The following is a 19,093-nucleotide window of genomic DNA, read 5'->3' on the forward strand; positions in this document are numbered from 1 at the left end:
CAACCTTAAATTTATTCCAACGCAGGTCGGGATACTTATGCATACATTAAAGTTACAAAGCATGAATATGTAAAGAATGGAAGCATAGAATGGTGTATTCAAAGCACAATTTGAAAACTGAGCTAAAATTTTTCATCTTTGATCTCTGTGATATCTGAGCATCTCTGTAAATTAGGCTGCACAAGAAAACAGAAATATATAGTATTCAATTTTGTATGTACTGCTGGTAAAAAAAGGCTACTGTTTATTCATTTTACTGAAGTTATGCTAGGCTTTAATATCTTCACTGCAGGTTTATCACATTTAAATTTTGTTTTGGCCTGTGCTCTGCATGGAACTCACACAGCAAACTATGACAATATCCTATCTTCATATCCCCTTCCACTATCCCACCCTGTGCCCCTTAATTCTCTCCTCTCAGAGCCAAGTTCAGGATATCATTGGAGTGGACCATACATGAGGAATTCCTGTTAAATCTTGAATTCCTGATTCACAAAGAAAGTGAAGTAATGGTGCACAAATGAGTATTTTAAATTTACAAGATGCCTATACATGGCTAGTTAAGGATAAAACTTCCCAGGTCTATCTATTGTGGTATTCTCTATTGTAAGCAGACTTTCATTTTGCAAATCTAGCAGTGATTGCTATCATGGCAGATTTAGCTGTATCCTTTTAAACCACTCTGTGGAATGAACAGGTACAGTACTAGTAGTTCTTCACTCTTCCATAGCCTTCATCCATAGATTGCAAAAATAGGAAATAAGGTAAGTATCATTACATGCCTTCAGCAAGGAAGTATAGGTGACCTCACTGCTTGCAAATAAAGTAACTCACAGAGTCAAACAAAGCACAGTGCCTTGAGGAGTAGTGCCTTGCATTTTTTAATTGGTAGATGTTTGGATTGAGCAGTCTATGTCTTTTACATTCACTTGACTGCTTTTTTTCATTGAACCACACTGTAAGTGGCTCTTAAAATTCAAGTAGTTTTTATGATGTTTTCAAGAGTCACTTCTGCTATTTACATTTTTTTTTCAAATTATATAAGATTAGTGTATTTACAACTGACCAATTTCACATATCATTATAACAAAAATAGTAGCTATCAAGCAGTGACAATCCGAAGCTAGACTTTTGTTTAGGTTTCTATAGCTATGAAGTACACATATAAATTTGAGCTCATAAGGGATCACTTTCTTTGCATTCCCCTGGGAGACAGGACAGTGATTTACCCCTGAGAGCTGAAAGAGCTCACATAAAATAGTGGCTGAAAAGTCACAGTTCCATTAAAGAAAAAGATGTTGTAATATTTGACTAGCTTCACCTTTCCTCTATCAAATACAAAAGTCTGAGATTTCTTGCTATAGTTGCCAACACCAAAAGTTAAAACACAAAAGACAAATGAATCAATCACAAGAAGAGACTGATACTTCCAAAAGGCCACATGTCAGGGGATCCAAGCAAGGACACCCAGCGCTAAAAAATTAATTAGAAAAATATCACCTGGTCTTTATGCTCTGTGTATTCAGCAAGCCTCTCTTGCAGCAACACTTACAGAGAGAAAGCACCCAGGAAAACATTTCTATTCCCTTTCACAAGCTGCACACTGCCAGTACAGCTGTGATGTTTCCCCAGCAATGCTGATGCAGGCATCCCTTCAGGATCCCAGTCAGCTTTGGTTTACATTGCTGTGAGCCCCAGGTAATCCCACCAGCTGCAGAGCACTGTATTTGGAAACAGAATTTATTGCACAAGAGATGAGGCACATCAGGCCCTTCAGTTTAACTACACATCTAAAACGGGTGACATTAAAAAGCAATAATTCAGCAAAACCATTGTTAGTCTACTTGGAACATCACTTGAGATTTGGAACTGATAAGAGACAAATCCTTTCAGACTGATTGCAGTCGGGAGTATCTTCTTTGAACTACCCCCAAGTACTGTGAGTCATTTGTGCACCTAATTTTCTTTGTGAATTAGAAATCACAGAAACTCTCTCTCTAGGAAGTCTGCTTTCTAATAAAGAGAAGGATATTTTATTGCTCGCCTTCTTTGTGTGAATTAATCTAAATTAATTGCAAATAAGAAAATAATGTATGGCTTTTTGAGAAGAGGAGCACATTTAACACATGAACAATTAATAACTTCTGAAATGGGTCCTAAAACAGCTAAGTTCAACAAGAATAAGCCTGTTTTTAAATCAGACATAAAAAGTGAAAAACCTTCCTATATCTAGAAAATAAATAGTCTCCCTACATCATGTTATATTCAGTGAGATTTAAGTATCATTTTATTATCATTAATTAAAAAAGCTGAATATTTTTCCTTAAAGAGTAACAAAATTTGGCTCTGGATGAGTGATTATCATTACGGACATCTGCTTTGAAATGTCACTAGACCTATTCTGGTATGATGGGATTTCATCTCACTATACAAGTATAAAGCAAAATCTATTTCTCACAGATTTATGAAGGAGTTGCAGAAGCTGTCACTTAAATTTTCTTTATTACTATATATTTTATATTGCGTATGTAATAATTTGCCTTCTCTGGAACAAATTCATTCTACTGTCACATTTTACACAAATAAGGAAACATCCTTTGCATTATCATTTCAATGTGATGAAGAAATTTTATTTAATTACCTGAAATGCTCATTTTTATGAGGGGAAAAAGATCAGACCCAGCCCATTTTTCAGGTTTAAACTTCTCCAGGGTTTAAACATCATTTCACGTGTAGAGGACAGGAAGTCCTCCCAGCAAAGTGTTTAAAGCAATATCACCAAAATATGATAAAGACAGATGGATTATTAAAGGAATTGGTTGGATTTGAAAGCATTTTATTATTTTCTGTCATTGCAAATACTGCACAGAAAAAAAAAAATTCACAACAAACCAGCACCCAGTGTTTGAATTGCAGTTCTGTTACTCGTAGCCCAAAGCATTCCAACCAGTGGTTGAAAAATGCTCTTTGATTTCCCTCTGTGATACAGACATCTCATAGGAAACAGATGCCTGTCACAAAACATTTTTGTCAGTGTGACAACACCACCTTCCCGTGCTCCCTTGTTCATTGCTGACTGTGCTCTTGTTTCCCTTCAAGGTCTGGCGCACCTGATGATGGGCGACCAAGGTATGGGCTCTGTTCCTTTTCCACTCTGCTTTCATTGTTTCTTCTTGTTCTGTAGCTGCTTTGAATCCATCACTGCAACCGATGGGCAAATGCTTGAAAGCTGTCTTTGGCTGTAAAGAAACACATGGTTTTAGTCACATCTTTTTCTTATTTCATTTTTTGGTTGTTTTTTTTTTGTTTGCTCCGTAAGCTTTTGTCCTTCCTGCCTCCTCAACTCCCCCTCTTGCAATACAATAACTAAAAAGAGGTGAGAGAAATAAGACAGTGATTGAGAAAAAATCATATATTTATCAGAAAATACAATTTTGGGCAATTCTGTAAAAGATAAACAAAGCACAAGACCCCTCTTCAGCTAGCTCCTGAAAGAAGATACTCCTCTTGTCACATTGTACACGTTGAAGAGTCCATTCGCATTAATGCATGGCTGATTGGAATTGTGCAGAAAGCACCTGCTCCTGGCTTCTGGAATGCTGAGAGTACAATTTTGCTACCTAACAAAACCAGTAATTTTTTCCTCCTAACCATTGTCCATGTTACCTTTGTGGCAGTCTTTCTTATCTAAGCATGGGTTATTTCTGTGTTTCTCTGCATGTACATGATTGGGAAGAAATAAACTAATCCCTAATATGACACTGATTGCACCTCCATTTGTCTTCAGACACTTACCCTATACTTTGTCTCTTCATGTTCAGATACTATTGCATTTACATGTACTCATGACTCTTACTGTTGTTTCTCTCCTCTTCTTTATTCTCTTTTTGTCTGGAAATGCTTTCTTCATGGAACCATTTCACCAAATCCATAGGTAAAAGTAAAGGTATTACATGATTTTCTTTATTTTTAATGCCATCAGTATACTTTACTGTATTTATAAATAATGTAAGTAAATGTAAAATTTTTGCACTGATAACATGAGGTAGGTATATTCTTACAGTAAATATGTCATGGATATCAAGGTAAGGGTAATTATCCTAAACTTCAGGCTGACTATTTTCAAAGTTTGTCTCCTGGTTTTGTGAGAGATGTATACCTTTGGCAGTGATAAAAGAGGCTACAGTTATAGGGAGTATTCAGGATGAAATAACAGGCACATTTTGAGGTATGCCTTTTTTTGTTCTCAAAGACATGTGGTCTAAACCACCAGATATGGAAAAAAAACCATGATGTTGGTCAACAGAGACTCTCTGGAGATAATCTGTCCAGGGTCAGTCCACAGCTTGATGTATGTTTTAAACGGGAATAGCACTAACTTTAGCAAGACTTTGCTATAAGCCAGTCACATTTGCCCTGAGAGTTTTCTTGTATATGAATCACTTTGAGCATATCTGAGATAAGAATTGGACAAAGGAATGAGGAAGAATAAGAGCCAAAGAGAAGTGTGGGGTTTCTTTGAGGTTTTTTTAATTCTTTTTTTTGTTTCTTTATGTAAAGAACTCCAGCAGTGTTTATTTCCCTTCTCCCAGAGGAAAGAGTGCAGTAGAGGACAAGGTTCTTTTTCCTGTATATATAAACCCCAGGTTTTGCTACAAGGATACTTTTTCACAGGCATTGTGTAAATATATTTCTGTGATAAGAAGTTGGTCATTAAAACCCATTTAATCTCTGTTACATATGGTGAATCATACAGTTCTATTCATCTTAAGCATTTGTAAGGGCATGCCTACTCTTTGTATCAATCAGAAATCCAATCTGCATGGTCATACTTTCCTAACTAATTAAATGAGAAACAAACTCCTGGGTTTGTCGGTGTCTTGGCTGATTTAGTGTTTCCATGCCTAGAAACTCCATGGGATGCAAAGACAGTAAAGACAAAACCGTAGTGTCTCGTTGCTCTTCATCTCAGACTCCCTGGAAAGATTCTGTGCCTGTGTTGTAGATGGGTACCATTTAAAGGGATGTGTGTGTTCTGGAGCTCTAAGGCTTCTTACCTGAGGAAAGTTTTAAGCCAATATGAAAACCAATCTGCTCATTTCTTTGTTTTATAGGATTGTTTTGTTTTGTTTGCTATATGGCTTATCCTTTTGTTTTTCTTAATAGTACCTAGTTTGTATGACTTCCTTATTACTTATTATTGCTATTTTATTCCTAATCAGTAGATATCCTGGCTGCAGTTACCTTAGAATGACATTTTATATTAACTGAACCTTGACATTATAGATAATTTTTATTAATAATGCAGAATCATTTTTCTAGGTTGTTCTGTACACAGAATAAATGATGCAGTGTGTATGACACCAAAGGGGTTTTTTGTATGAGAGGAATAAAATATAAATATTGTGAATATTTATAATGAATAATAGCTGATCTGGAGAGCAGATTGTTAGCAAAACAGAAACTTTTCAAGTATTGTGCAACTGTTAGAGATTTATATTTTTATTTTTAAAGTTTTAACACCTATATTCATCAAAAATTACCTTGTGTATATTAGCTACATTTAATGTTTAATATTGTGCCAAGTAACATAATTTAAGCACCAGTCAGCAGTCATCCAATCATTTGACTACAATTTTCTTTTCATATTTTGATTTTTATTAGATTTATCCAGTTAATATCCAAATAATCATTACTGTGTTTTGAGAATCACAACACTTCTGCACATATGACAGTGTATATTTGTTCAAATGTATGGAAAGGGTTTGTATGTGTACCAACTCCAGTTGCTTTTGTAGAAAATATCCCTCAATATTGAACAATATTCTTTGATATTGAACCATATCCTCAACCGGCATCATTTTGTTGACTGTCCTGAAACTGCAGTAATATCAGCTGTTGAAACATGTGGCCTTGAAAAAGTTGTGATAACACACATTCATAACACATGACAATATAACAATTCAGGAGGGTGATGGGAAGGAATGAAGGGATAAAAGAGGAAACACCTTTGTTATAAGTTCCATTCCTTGAAAGACATGCAAGGTCAGTAATTGCAAAAGTATGGGTGATTATGTCATTAGCTAATCTTATTTTGCAAATGTAAACAATAAAACACTTTTAAGAAGCTTTATGATGTAATCTGTCCTGAAGAGTATAAATGGCTGAAGGATCACTATCTTCTTTAATTGTGTAGATATTCTTGGGATACTGAAAAAGGAAAAAAAAAACCAGTATATCTTCAGAATTAGGACAGGGTGTTGACCTGGTGTTGACAGAGGAAGGAGAGTTGAGGCAACCTCTCCAATTGGGCAAGCAATACAAAATCAATTGCCATCTCATGACACTCGAGATGTTTGTCATTTGGTTGTAAATCTAAATTCGTATACTCTGGATGATCTCCCCACAAATTACTCCTTGTAAATGTTATGCCCAGTTCTAGGAAGAGCTACTATCTTTTAGTTATACTGCCATTTGTTTATTTTCTCCTAAGAACCGTATATTTAGAAATACTTAGGAATTCCTTTTACATTCTCTGGACATAACCTACCTGTATAGAACTTTAGCAGCAGAGTTGTCATAGCTCTGATGGTGAAAAGACACAGGCAAGGTAAGGGTTGTGTTCATGGTTTTATTAGACCACTTGAAAATGCTGCTCAGAGCAATAGTTTGAGTTCAAAGTAAACCTTGAACCTGCTGTTCATAACAGACAGATTTGATTGCCCTAAACAAATTTGAGCCCAAACAAATTTTGTCTGCTTTCTCCAACTATTGGAAGTGGTCTAATAAAATTACCATTTCCACCTATAGGCCTTACCTTGTCAAAGTCATGCAGAATTATTTTGCGATGAATAGTAAGACAACCAGACTTATATGGCAACTAATGTGAAACACTCTATTTCTTTATTAAAAAAAAACAAATCCAAAACCAACCAACCAAAAAAAACCCCTTCCACTCCTTTTCATATTCTTTTGGTGAGCAATAGAAGGAATTTATAATTCAGAATCTGTAACAGTGACGTGTATTACTTTGCTTTTTCTGTACTGCAGTTCTCTTAACACTATACATGTTATCTATAGTTTATTTCTATGTAATTATCATACTTTTGACTACATATATTACTCATTCTATACCTAAATACTATGTTCATACTCCTGTTCTATTATATTAGAGATTATGTGCAGCTTTAAATTGTACATGAGTCACTCAGGTTCATGACAAACTATTAAATGTTAGCTAGCTGAGCAATATCTGTTTCTACCAAAAGATTGATAGTACAACTGCAATTCATCGTATTAGATTGCAGGCTTTTGATGTGCTGGTATTTGCTCTACTGTGTACAAATGCTGAAGAAAGACTTCAGAATGGCAATTTATTTATGTGTCAACTTCCTTGAGAAAGGAGGGCAAGTTTTTATTGCACAAGCTATGGTACAATATCTGCAACACCAAAGTGACGCCACTAATTTGTGAATTACCAATCACACAATTCATTTGACAGCTGGGAAAAAACAGAGCACTGAAAAATAAAAGCAATTTAAATAAATCCTTAAACAATCATGAGCATAAAAGTGGTATGTTATAGCTAAGTAATCATGCAGTGCTTTTGTGATGCAACACAAATCTCACCTTGTGCCAGTGATCTGCCCTGACATCAAACCGTGTGGAACTCAGTCATTAACCTTTCTGCAACCACAAGTTCATCTTACAGTGATGGCTTTCATTTTTGCTCTGCTTTCAAAGAACTAAAATGGCCTTGGCTCCTTGCACTCTCTGATCTTTCTCAGACTGTTGAAAAGCCTGTCCTCTCCTCATCTGCTTTCGTGTGCACTGCTTCAAAGTGGGTCTGAGAGACACCCATCCCCCAGCCCTCCCTGACCCGAACCCCCAGCACTCCAGAAGCTGTGTAAATGCTTTGGTACAGCCCTGGGGTCTAGCACGGCTCCTTATTTTTGGCTCAGTGCCCTGTTGACATGGATATGGTTTCATGCCTTCCTGACTGCAGCTGGCTTTTGCCTGGCAAGTGCAAAACATGGATGGAGGGCATTCTTGACTCTCTGGACTTGTTCACATAGTTATATATCCTAGGTGATAGCAGCTGATTGGGAAGACTCCCTGCCAGAACTGAAGTGAGGTAATTCAGGAGTTTGACACACAATGGGGTTGCCAGAGTCAGGCAACTGAAATTGTTTCTAGGTGATGTTACAGGAGAGGAATGGATTACTTGAGCTTCCCCACTCAATCTCATAGGTGCTTCTACTAATAAAAAGGAGCAAATCAACTAGGTTTAAAAAAATTATCCTACATTTAACAGGTCCCAAACATTTTGAAAGTATTGGATAATTTACAAAATTATGAGCATAAGAATTAAAAAAATATGCTCTATAAAACTAGCACTACTTTTTAAAAATAAATTAATGAACTTTAAATATAAAGCTTCTCAAAGTACTCCAAAGAGCAGTTGCTACATCTCATATCTCTTCTATAATGACTTTCTTTTTCTAAAGAACCTCATAAGTATAGTTAAATAGAGGCTGCTGTTCACCAAAAGTATTATAATTAAGTTTTTATGTGTAACCCATATCCCCATGCCTATACGTATATGTTCCAATAAATATTTCTACTATCCTTACCTTTGTATGGTCAATATGTTAAAATCTTGATTGAATATCATGATGAACTATACACGAAATGTTTGTTGTGATGCATTGAAGCAAGTAATTTCCTTGCACTTCAGTGGGCAATACCCTGCAACCTTGGAATATTGACATTTGAAGCTGCAGATTCAACTTTATGTTGAAACGTGATCAATTAAGAGTCCCTAATGAGAAAAAAAATGCAGCAGAATATGACTGCTGAAGAAATTTTCTGTCTGAAGCACATGGCTCAGAAGAAACCAATCAACATCAGGAAAAGAAATGTAAATTCTTCCTTGAGACACACATACTCAAAATTCTGAGATGGCTGATTTCTCCTCAGCAGAATGAAAAGAAATTCTAAGGACCTGCCACAACTATCAAGAAAACTTTCTGAAGAAAGGGGAACACACTTACTTTTAAAATAAAGTCACCACATGGTAATGTCCAATCCACACTAAGAATTCTGGTGCCTTACCACCATGAAAATAAAGCATTTACCATGTTCCAGATCATTCTGATGTCACTCAGTCATGTAACATAAATGTACATTTTTCATTGGCTTCGTATGGATTTAGAGGAAAGAAAATAATTGTGTAGCTATGAAGGATTTAATGTAAAACATAGTTATATTTTCAAATGTGTAGATTTCTGCTGGGTCCAGAAATCATTGTGGTAGGAGAATATTTTGGCTTCCTCAACATGAGGCTCCTCTTTGAGCATAGGTTTGTCCAGAAGATGGGTATGCTGACAGAAAACCTTTCAAAATAGTATTAAAGGTCTTTCAAGATGAAGGATGTGTATTCCAGGCCAAAAAGTATGAGGGCATTTATTGAGGATGGAAAACAGTTAAGCTGTCACTCTGAAGAGGTAAAAAAACCCCCAAACAATCAGCAGGTAAGCAATACAGAAATAGGAAAACTTGGCATTTCTTTCTTAAAGCAAACTTTCCTTTTAATGTATATATAAATGTACATAGAAAATGAGAATTTAAAGCTGCAGCGATCTGTATCTCTTTTGCACAGTGAAAGTTTTATACATATTTCATAGACATTTTCAATGAAACAGGTATTTGATAGAGATGCATTCCTTGGATATTGGAATTTCCTTGAACCTTCTCATGAGCCAAATAATTGGTAGAGTGACACTAAAGATTTCAGTTTCACCCTAAGATTGCACTGAAACTTCCTGGGATAAAATTCAGTCCTTGAAATCTACAAGAGCAACTAAACAAATGAGCCCAACAGAATGTAATTTCTGTTATTTCAATGAAAATCAAAAATAATTGGAGATTATTGTACATCTCAGAAAGAAGTCTCAGCTGGTTTTAACATTAATCCAATCAATCATGCTCAGTGGAGTTTCACCAGCTAAGTGGAAAGAAATTAGAGCCCCAAGGAAGAGTATTTTCAAACATCTCTAAGATTTGTCTACATTCAGGAATCACAAAATTCTGGACTAAACTTTATCACAGTTTCTAAAAAAACTAAATCCAGTGGAAGTGAACAACTCTTAGGAAGACTTCTCTAAAATTGTGCTGCTACAACTGCAAATGGGGACTATGCTTCCTAAATGCCCATCACAACGATATTTTTCTACCAAGAAAGACTCCCTGAAAATGAATGGAACAAAATGTTTAAATAGTCAGGTCAGAATTGATTGTTGTTGTAGAAATAAGAATGCTGCATACAAATTTTTTAGCCTACTCTTTAACTCTACACCAATTTTCTTTGGTGGTAATAACATGTGAGGATACTTAGAAACAACAGAAATTAGAATTATCCAGTCTTCTTTAAACTCTTTTAATTAAACAATATAATTTGCAGTGATACTACTAATATACCTCTTTCCTGATTTTCAAAGCCTTCTGTAACCCTGATGTTCTTAATTGCTTGAAGGTAGCTTTCTATATTTACTTCAGGGTCTACCTAGAGCAATTAGGCAGAACAGTGGAATTGTGCAATGAACTGGGAAGTTCAGGAGCACAAAGGAGGACTCTCATAGGAGATGAGTGTGGAGCATGGAACGTGGACTTTGCTATGAAATTCTGCCTTCATCGTTCTTTTAATGGTTTTCATAGATAACAACCTGTTAGCCAGAGATGTTCCTTCCAGACTTGGGAGGAAACAAAAGTGACTGAATCTATTTATTGAATTAATTGATTCTAGTGAAAGGAGCCCTTTCTTCCCCATTAAAGCTACATTCAGGGTGTGTTTTTTTTTCTGTTGGCACCCACTTACAACAATTTTCTGATCAGCACTGCATTTCATTTAAAGGCAGTTTTTGTAATTTGCTGCTATGACTTAGAGATTCTGGTACATTTTGTTGCCCGCTCAAAGTAGACATTTATTCTTTAAAGAAAGGAAGCATCTGGACTGATTCACTGGCAACTAATAAAGCTGTGTAGAAGCAACCTAGGATAACAAGGGGCTACCACAGAACACCTGGCACTGTTGGCATCACAGCATTGACTTCAGTAGCTTCTCTGTCTTGGGGATGGGACAAAATAAAAGCAGCTGTGTCTAATTCCTTTCATCTGCCTTTGCATATTCTTCAGACAGAGGGGAGTCTGCCTGGAAACCAAAATTCAGTATTAAGTGAGTATGAGTCTGTAAAATTTTCACTGGAGTTACCCTTAGTTAATAGGTCTATCCTGAACTCCACATCATGAGCAGTGGTTATTCCATTTTCGGGAGTATCCACCCAAAGGAAAAGGGGCTGAGTATCTTCCTGTGACCATTAATATTCTGCTTCTGAAGCATCTTTTAGCTGAAAAAACCCTAAGAGATTCCTGAGGCCAGCTGCATTGGTACTTATGTGACCCCATGCCCAACCAACAGGAACATCTCTCCCTAGGACTAGAAGTCAGGAAGAATTGACGTGATTTCCTACTTCATTGAACCCGAGTGTCTTTGTTAAGAAGAGCCCAAGTTATAACAAAAGGTGCCTGATAAGTGCTTTTGATCTCAGAAAAAGGGCACTGCAGGCATTTTGCTGGTAATACAAGCTGGTCTTTAGATTTTCTCAGTTAATGGCTCTGCTTAACCACTTGGTCTTAAAAGGTACTTACAAGGTACATTTAGTGTTTTCACAAGTCTGTAAGAAATTTAAGAAAAAAAAAATCACCAATGTCATTTACAGGCAAGTCATCATTGAAAAGTGTTTGCAAATTGTGATTTTACTATTGAACCTGTGCAAAACAAAGCATAAATTAAAGACAAATGCACAATAGCCTCCTTGACAACGCTATTTGCACTATGAATGGACACTTATTTAAATGGATATTTGATATTGTTTGTATTAACTGCAACTACAGATTAGTTGTTACGTGGTTTTCAGTTTTAGAAGTCATTTGGCTGTAGCTACATTGAGCTGTAACCGTAGTAAATGTGTACTTAATCACAAAGGTGATGGGAGATTTCAAAAAGTTCTATTTTAATTTAATCTTCATTTACCTGAACACCCCCACATGACTGTGGTACAAGTAGTGAACTGGTGCTTTCATTTCACCCAAATGCTTCTTAAAACCATGAATTTTGCAGGTGTCTCTCAAAGTTCTTACACCATTATGCACCTTCAGACACATGAAAATGCAACTGTGACTGTGTCACTTGTGCACTGATTTTTTTTTATATCTTTATCAGATTTTTTTGTCTCTATACTTCTCTGCAGTTAATTATTTTAATGAGAATACTGTCTGTGAGTGTGAATGTATTATAATATTGGAAGAAAATTTATATTTCAGAAAAGAATCATATAAACTTATCTAAATACAAGATTGGAGCAACAAAGTTAAACTTGGAGATTAGTAGTTTTGTATGATTCTTGCGCAACGTATTTATCTGTATAGCACTGTTATATTCATACACATCCAGACATCCTATATGAGACAGGAAAATATCTATGGCAAATATGAACATTACATAAAGCTACATGAGTCCCACTGTTAGTCAACTGCTACATACTTCCCCAGGGCAAAGAAGGGAGCTTTTCAGGCTACTGTGAAGAGGATAAATCCCTGTATTCCTGTTGAAAATATTGGGAAGCACTGAATAGATGGAGTAAAAACACAGTAAGTCATTCACAATTCTAAAGGACAGATTCCTCCACAATTTTTATTCGCATATACACATTTACCACATGTAAGTGGAACTGCATTCAGGACACAGTCACATAAGGAGATAAATAGAACCTGCTGTACTTTATCAGTTTGCCTCTCAGAAATGCCTCTATCTCTGGTTTTATAATGCTTTATACAATGACAAATATGTAATAAAAAATACTCATGTGTCATTATGTGTCATTTATTCTCTCTTCCAGGAAAACACATGTATTTGATATTTATCCAGTGTTCTAAAATAGCTGATAGAGTTACACCATGCTAACAAGACTATCCATTTCAGTTGTCCCTGAAGTGAATTGGCTTGTTCAAGAAGCAGGTTTTTGAGACTTGTGCATTTATTGAGCTGTTATAAAAGAAAAATCAAAGTTTAATTAATATTTTCCTTTTCAAAACACCTAAAAGATCTGTATATCAGCCCTATAGCTTTTAATAAGTACATATAACTCTCAGAAATGTACATATATCTAGGTCATGCTAATTATCCACCTTGGGAGGCAAGAATGCGCCTATACTCCTCCACCTAGTTGGCATACTCTTGAGACCCAAGTCAGAAGAGCAGGCTTCAGAAAGACTAAAAATACATTTCCTAGATTCTTAGCCATTAAACTGCTTAAAGAGGAGGTCTCTCATGTACTAGCTGACAGCCTGTAATTTGTATTATGCAGGAAATGAGACTAGATAATCAAAAACAACCTTTCTGGCCTTAAAGCCTATGAATCACACAGAACAGCAAAATTACTGTGGTAGCATGTAAGAAAATTGTCAGACATAAAAAGAGCCACCCCGGATTTGCTTTATTAGTGACACTTTTTACCGTGTTTCTTGTGTAGATGGAATTATGTATCAGTGAGATCCTCTGAGTCAAGCCCTAATGGACTAACAGGAAAAAACATTCAAAGCATTCCCTGAAGTAAGGATGTAACAAGAAAACTGAAACACCTTCATGGAGAAACCTCAAATATATATGGGAGTGTGAATGAAAGGGAGATTAATCTTTCTCAAACTTCAACATTTCGATGTGGTTGTTTATTTTGAATACTTTAAATTGAATACTGCAGTTAATCTCATTTTCAGGAGTGTTATGCCATTCAGTATTTTTATTTTATACATGTTCTCATAACACATTTACAAAAGGGTATGGAGATCTTCTAAAAATGATCTTACCATGTCATACAGTGACTGCTACACCAGACAAACCCTGGGCAAAACACTGTTGTGAATTATTTGTGCAACAAAGCTGGAGCTGTTAATTTCTGCCCTTTTATACAGGAAAAGTGCTTGTACAAAGCCTGCAAATTAAATGAGGAATAGAAATTGTGATCTAATCTAGGAAATGTTATAAACTAGAGGGTAATACAGTCCCATAAGAGTGTTCTGAAGTAGAGAGAAGAAAGATTCAAACTTATTAGATGGAGAGTTTTAATTTAAAGACAGAACTCAGTGTTCTAATATTTTAGCTTCTCTTTGAACCTCACTATTCAAGTTTATATTCACTGAGAGTTAAGTAGTCTTCTTTAGTTGCAATATGCTCACACAAAAGGAGAGGATGGAATCATAGGCTACTTTACTGAAGGACTTATTATTCTACATCAGAATTATCTTTATTCATGAAGACTTCAAATACTTTCTTAATGTTCAGTTTTACTGTAGCCTGGAAAAGATCCTGTTATTTGCTAAAATTCAAAAAGACAAATGGGACTAAGTAGTTTCTCCCAGAACATAAAAAAAAAAAAAAAATTAAGGAGCTATTTAATTCAATGAAGTTAGAAAATTTCTAGTTTAAAAGAATTCCAGACCTTTCTCAGATAATATATGTTAAGTGTCAGAGAGGAGGAAGAAAGCCAATTTCTGAGGTATATCTTCTATTCCTCATTACTGGTGTTCACTTACACACCTTGCAGAGTTAACAGCCTCTGGGTTATTAACATCTTGTTATTGTTTGATAATTTATTAATGCAATGGGTCAAATATATGTACAAGCAGCTGAATATGTGTCATTGTGGAAAATGCAAAAGCATATTCTCAGAGAATTAATTTCTGGGAAGTATTTGAGAAAAGGGCATATTGAAATGTCACTGCGAGGATGCTATCATATGCTTGAAGGCTGATACAGAGGAATTGACAGCAAAAAGCAAATCAAAATGTAGAAAAGCCAACCAAAAAACAACCCTAGACCCTCCAGCAGTTATAATTAGGTCATTTTGTATAATTGATGTCAGATTATAATATTCAAATTCACATAAATGAGTTCATGGGAGAAAAGCACCACACAATGTCTTTTTCCTTTATATTTACAATATATTTTATATGTATTTTATCTCGTGTTGCATCTGTTTCCTGGAGACACTGTTTAGCAAAAGAACTGATGAAGCCCTGATGCGTTCATGGTTGCACAATGTTTGTCATTATGCTGAAGGACTGAGGAAAACTTAATTGGCAGTTAAAGCTTGAACTTTCTGCACCTCAAAATATGGTTCTCAGTTCCTATTTTGCCTGTGGCACATCTGCTGACAGTTTTAGCAGATGTTTGAGTATCAGTGAAGTGTGGCCATGACTGCTGATGTGCCCAGGCATGTTATTTGGAAAAAACAGCTTTCCAGTGCTCCAGAACATCTTTGATTCAAAAGCTAGATTAATTCAGTTTTAGTAACTTGGAACAACTCTGATTACTTCAGTGTTTGAACTTACTGTAGTTGGTTTGTCTGTAAATAGGCACTAAGAATGAGACCAAGCAGACATTAGTGCCAGTCTGGGATGGTTTGGGAAGAGAAATTTATCAGCAGTAACACAAGAAAGAAAGAATGAGGAGAAACTTTGAATGTTGTTGATAGGTGTGTATTGTTGCATAAATTAGCATTATTTCTTTCTGTATTTCAGCTTTTTATAGAAGCAATACAATTTGCATTTGGGCTGTTTTTCCTTCTGCTTTGTTTTGGTTTGAGGTTTTTTTGGGGGGTTTTGTTGTTTGTTTTGTTTTTTTCCCAAAGAGCAGTAAGCAGGGTTTCTGTAGTGTAAGAACAAAGCCACTGCATGTGTGGAGACCAATGAAATACTAATTGGATTACAGGTGCACTTAATTATCGTGCACTGAAGGTGTTCAGTTTTCCTATGATCAAGGCAGTAGTGTGAATATGGACTGAAAGAAAGAGGTTTCTTCTTATGCTAAGTGGGAAGCTCAGGGAATACAAAAAGGGTGAGTAAAGCTGTCTGGAACTTTGCTAAAACTTTATGCATCTCTTGTCTCTCCTGTTTCTTGAAGGACAGTGGTTTTTCTTTATAGTGTGAACATTTAGCTTTCTTTTGTGAAGCACTTGGCTAATTAAATACCTGTAGCACCTCTGAGATGCTTGCAGCGTGGGAGGACAATGACTTCTGGCACAAGGTAGTCAGAGCAGCGTGTTCTGGGTTATTGTATTCAAAACTTTTCCCTGAAAAACTAAGGCACTAAGTAGAAAACTACGTGGGGAAACTTCAGTGTCATGACACTTAAATCTGGTTCTAGACACATTTGAAAACTCCCTGTGTTTGTGAAGTCTCAAAGAAGGCAGGAAGGCTCTGAAGAGCCACAGAAGTACAGGCATAAAAGATTTTATTATTCCATTCTTTTCTCCTACTGACTGTGTCTCCGTGTTGCTAGGAGAAAGGTAAGGTAACTGCTCCCAATTTTTTAAAATACCATAGCTATTTCCTGCCAAGTGTTTTCTCCTAGGACCAACTGTTTCAATACTCAGTAGGCCCCAAATAAACCCTCAATAAAGCCAACCACCCATCCACTTTGTTATATTCCAAGGGTCAGGAAGGGAGAAGTTTAGAAGAAAGGGAAGGTGAAAGAGCCGTTGCTGTGGGAGTGGATCAGAATTTAGAAGTGCAAAACCCAGACCTGGCAATCCCTGAGAATCACAAGGTCCTTGCTTAGCTTGGGAGTGTAGAGAAAACTGCCTGAGAGACCTGGAAGAAGTGCCTCATGCAAGCTCTCTGGTTGTTCATTTAGTCTTTAAAAAGAAGAACCCTGCTTATGCATTTCTGTCACTTTTGATGTGTGATCAAAATTCAACAAAGCTATATTTCTGTCAAAGGCACTTCAACTCCAACGCTTCCATATCTTCAATTTTCATAATTGATTTGATAACAAAATTACTTAATATTAAGTTCATGACAACATTTTTCAGAGAGAAAGGCTTTCTTCAACCATTCTCCTCCCCTCATTACTGTATTTTAATTCGTATCTCTGAAAATAATCCTAAATATTTAGGCTATAGACTTGATTTGATCATCACCTGTACATCAGCAAAGAATCTTTGCAAATACAGTGAATTAAAAAGAGCTGTATGTACTTTAGCATAGATGCTTTAAGACCAGTTGAGAAGAAGGATGTTATGAAGTAGATCTATATTGAGAGGAAGGTTAATGAAGACAAAACCCCAAGACCGCTAGGTCTTAAGCCGAGGTCTATAATATTTGCCTAACTAGATTAGGTTCAGAAGCACAACTAAGGAGCAGAGTGCTCTCACATAATCAAGGAGGTGAAAGTGGTGGTAAAAGAAGGAAGAAATAAACAAAAAACTGCATAAGGCAGCAGAAAGAATTTTCCCTCAGAAATCAGCAAGTTGAAACAGTCAAACCCAGTTTTACTTCATATCCTTTTTACCAATGACATGTAAATAGAGCTTCTGTCCATTTCCACCAAAATATGTAATTTTATGTGTATCTTAGCCTTAAGTAAAGATGAATAGATCAAGTAACCTCTGATTTTTCCAGAACATAAACATTTAGTTACAGCTTTTTAAAAGCAGGAAAAGATACCAGCTCTTATATATGCTATTAAGTATCTAGGTATTTTCTAGATGCCTATTCCAAAATCACATTATTATTATAGTTTAAAAGACCTTGAAGCACAAATGCTTCAAATCTAATATGGAATATAAATATATAAGAAAATAGAGTGAAGAGAAAAAAATAGGGAGAATATATGTTATTATTTAGTAATGTGCTTCAATATGGTGCCCAAACATTTGTATTTCCCCTAAAGAAATGTGATGAATTTTTTTATGTCCAAACATGGAAAAAGAAAAGAAACCCCAAAACCCTATTTCTTAAAATTTCTTCATAAAACTTTTATGGGGAAATAACATACAGACATTACATACACTCAGTCATTACTTACGTGCAGTAAAATGTCAAATAATCTGAAAAAAGTAGCACTTTTTCAGAACTACTCTTTTTTTTTTATAAATCCAGGAACAATCTCTATATAAAGTGACTCTAGAGCATGCTGAATGCATTTAAAATTTATCAGCAAACTCCCTTTAGTTATCAAGCTAGAGAACATTTATCCTATTCATTATTGACATCTCCCAGAATTCTTTCTGTGATTTTGTGCAAATAGCTTGTCAGCTTTTGGCAAATAGAGGTGATTTTCAGTAACATTTTTCAGATACTTCAAATTGAATTATACATCCAGAGGCAGTCAATCCTTCTTACCATTAATTTTGCAGGGGAAAAAAAAAATCCTTTCATATTGAAGGCCAGCTCTACAAAGGGGACCTAAGCCTTGCAATGCTGAGAGATCTTACCAAAGGGTTGGAGAAATCCTGCCCACCAGAATTCACATCCCTTGCCTCAGCACACAGGCTTGTTCTGCATTGGATGGGGAAATGCAAAGTGCCTTTGGGTACTGTGGGAATTTTGGTACTGTGAAAGTGAAAACTGTGAGGTTGATGAGTAAAGGTTGTGAGATCTAAACAGTGATTATCAAAGTCTACGTTAGGAATTTGCATACATCTCAATTTTGGCATTCCCAAGTGACAATGTTAAGAAGGCACACCCATGGCCACAGCTCTGTGGCATTTTTTTGGCAACTTGTAGCTTTTCTTTGTTACTTTGAATTCTATTACCTTAAACCATTTTATTTTAAAGCAGCTCAAAAAATATGCATTTCCGGTTGCAATGACGTTTGTAGACTGTTAACCTGTTTGAAGTAACTCATTAAAATGTGAGATGTATTACCATTTGTTTAGTCTGTAAATAGTGGGCAAAGCCTTTATTAAGCCTCTAGCCTTTCTCTTGCTTATTGAAGGTCTGGTAGAAACGTCTAACCTGATGAAGATTACAGCATTGTGAGGAATCTTTGCATCAAAACTAATCCCAAAGGTGGGCATAGGGCTGAGCTGTAGCCTGGACTCTTCCTTAAGCATGGAGAGCAAAGTCACCTCCATGGAATGGGTTGATCCAGCGTAGGCAGCAGAATCACCAGGATGGCAAAATCTCACATGCATGAATATTTTATTGCTACTGACTGAGACACTCAGAAAAGATTGAAGGCTTTGATCAGCCT

General features: G+C 36.0%; 1 protein-coding gene across 13 annotated transcripts in view; it reads left to right on the forward strand.

Annotated features, from left to right (window-relative positions):
* Positions 1-19,093, forward strand: part of NRXN1 (neurexin 1) — a 670,457-nt gene that overhangs the window by 78,274 nt on the left and 573,090 nt on the right. For 10 of the 13 annotated variants that reach the window (XM_085054558.1, XM_085054559.1, XM_085054568.1 and 7 more), the window contains one exon: positions 3,100-3,129. The exons of 1 other annotated variant lie outside the window; for it this stretch is intronic. In XM_085054558.1, coding sequence (XP_084910684.1) covers positions 3,100-3,129 — 30 coding nt within the window. Of the gene's footprint in view, positions 1-3,099; positions 3,130-3,882; positions 3,947-14,504; positions 15,953-19,093 lie in introns of those variants that run through there. 2 more of the 13 variants (XM_085054570.1, XM_085054572.1) reach the window with 2 other exon arrangements.

Source organism: Lichenostomus cassidix, chromosome 3 (assembly GCF_008360975.1).
Source record: "Lichenostomus cassidix isolate B80296 chromosome 3, HeHo_3.0, whole genome shotgun sequence".
Taxonomy (NCBI): Eukaryota; Metazoa; Chordata; class Aves; order Passeriformes; family Meliphagidae; genus Lichenostomus; species Lichenostomus cassidix.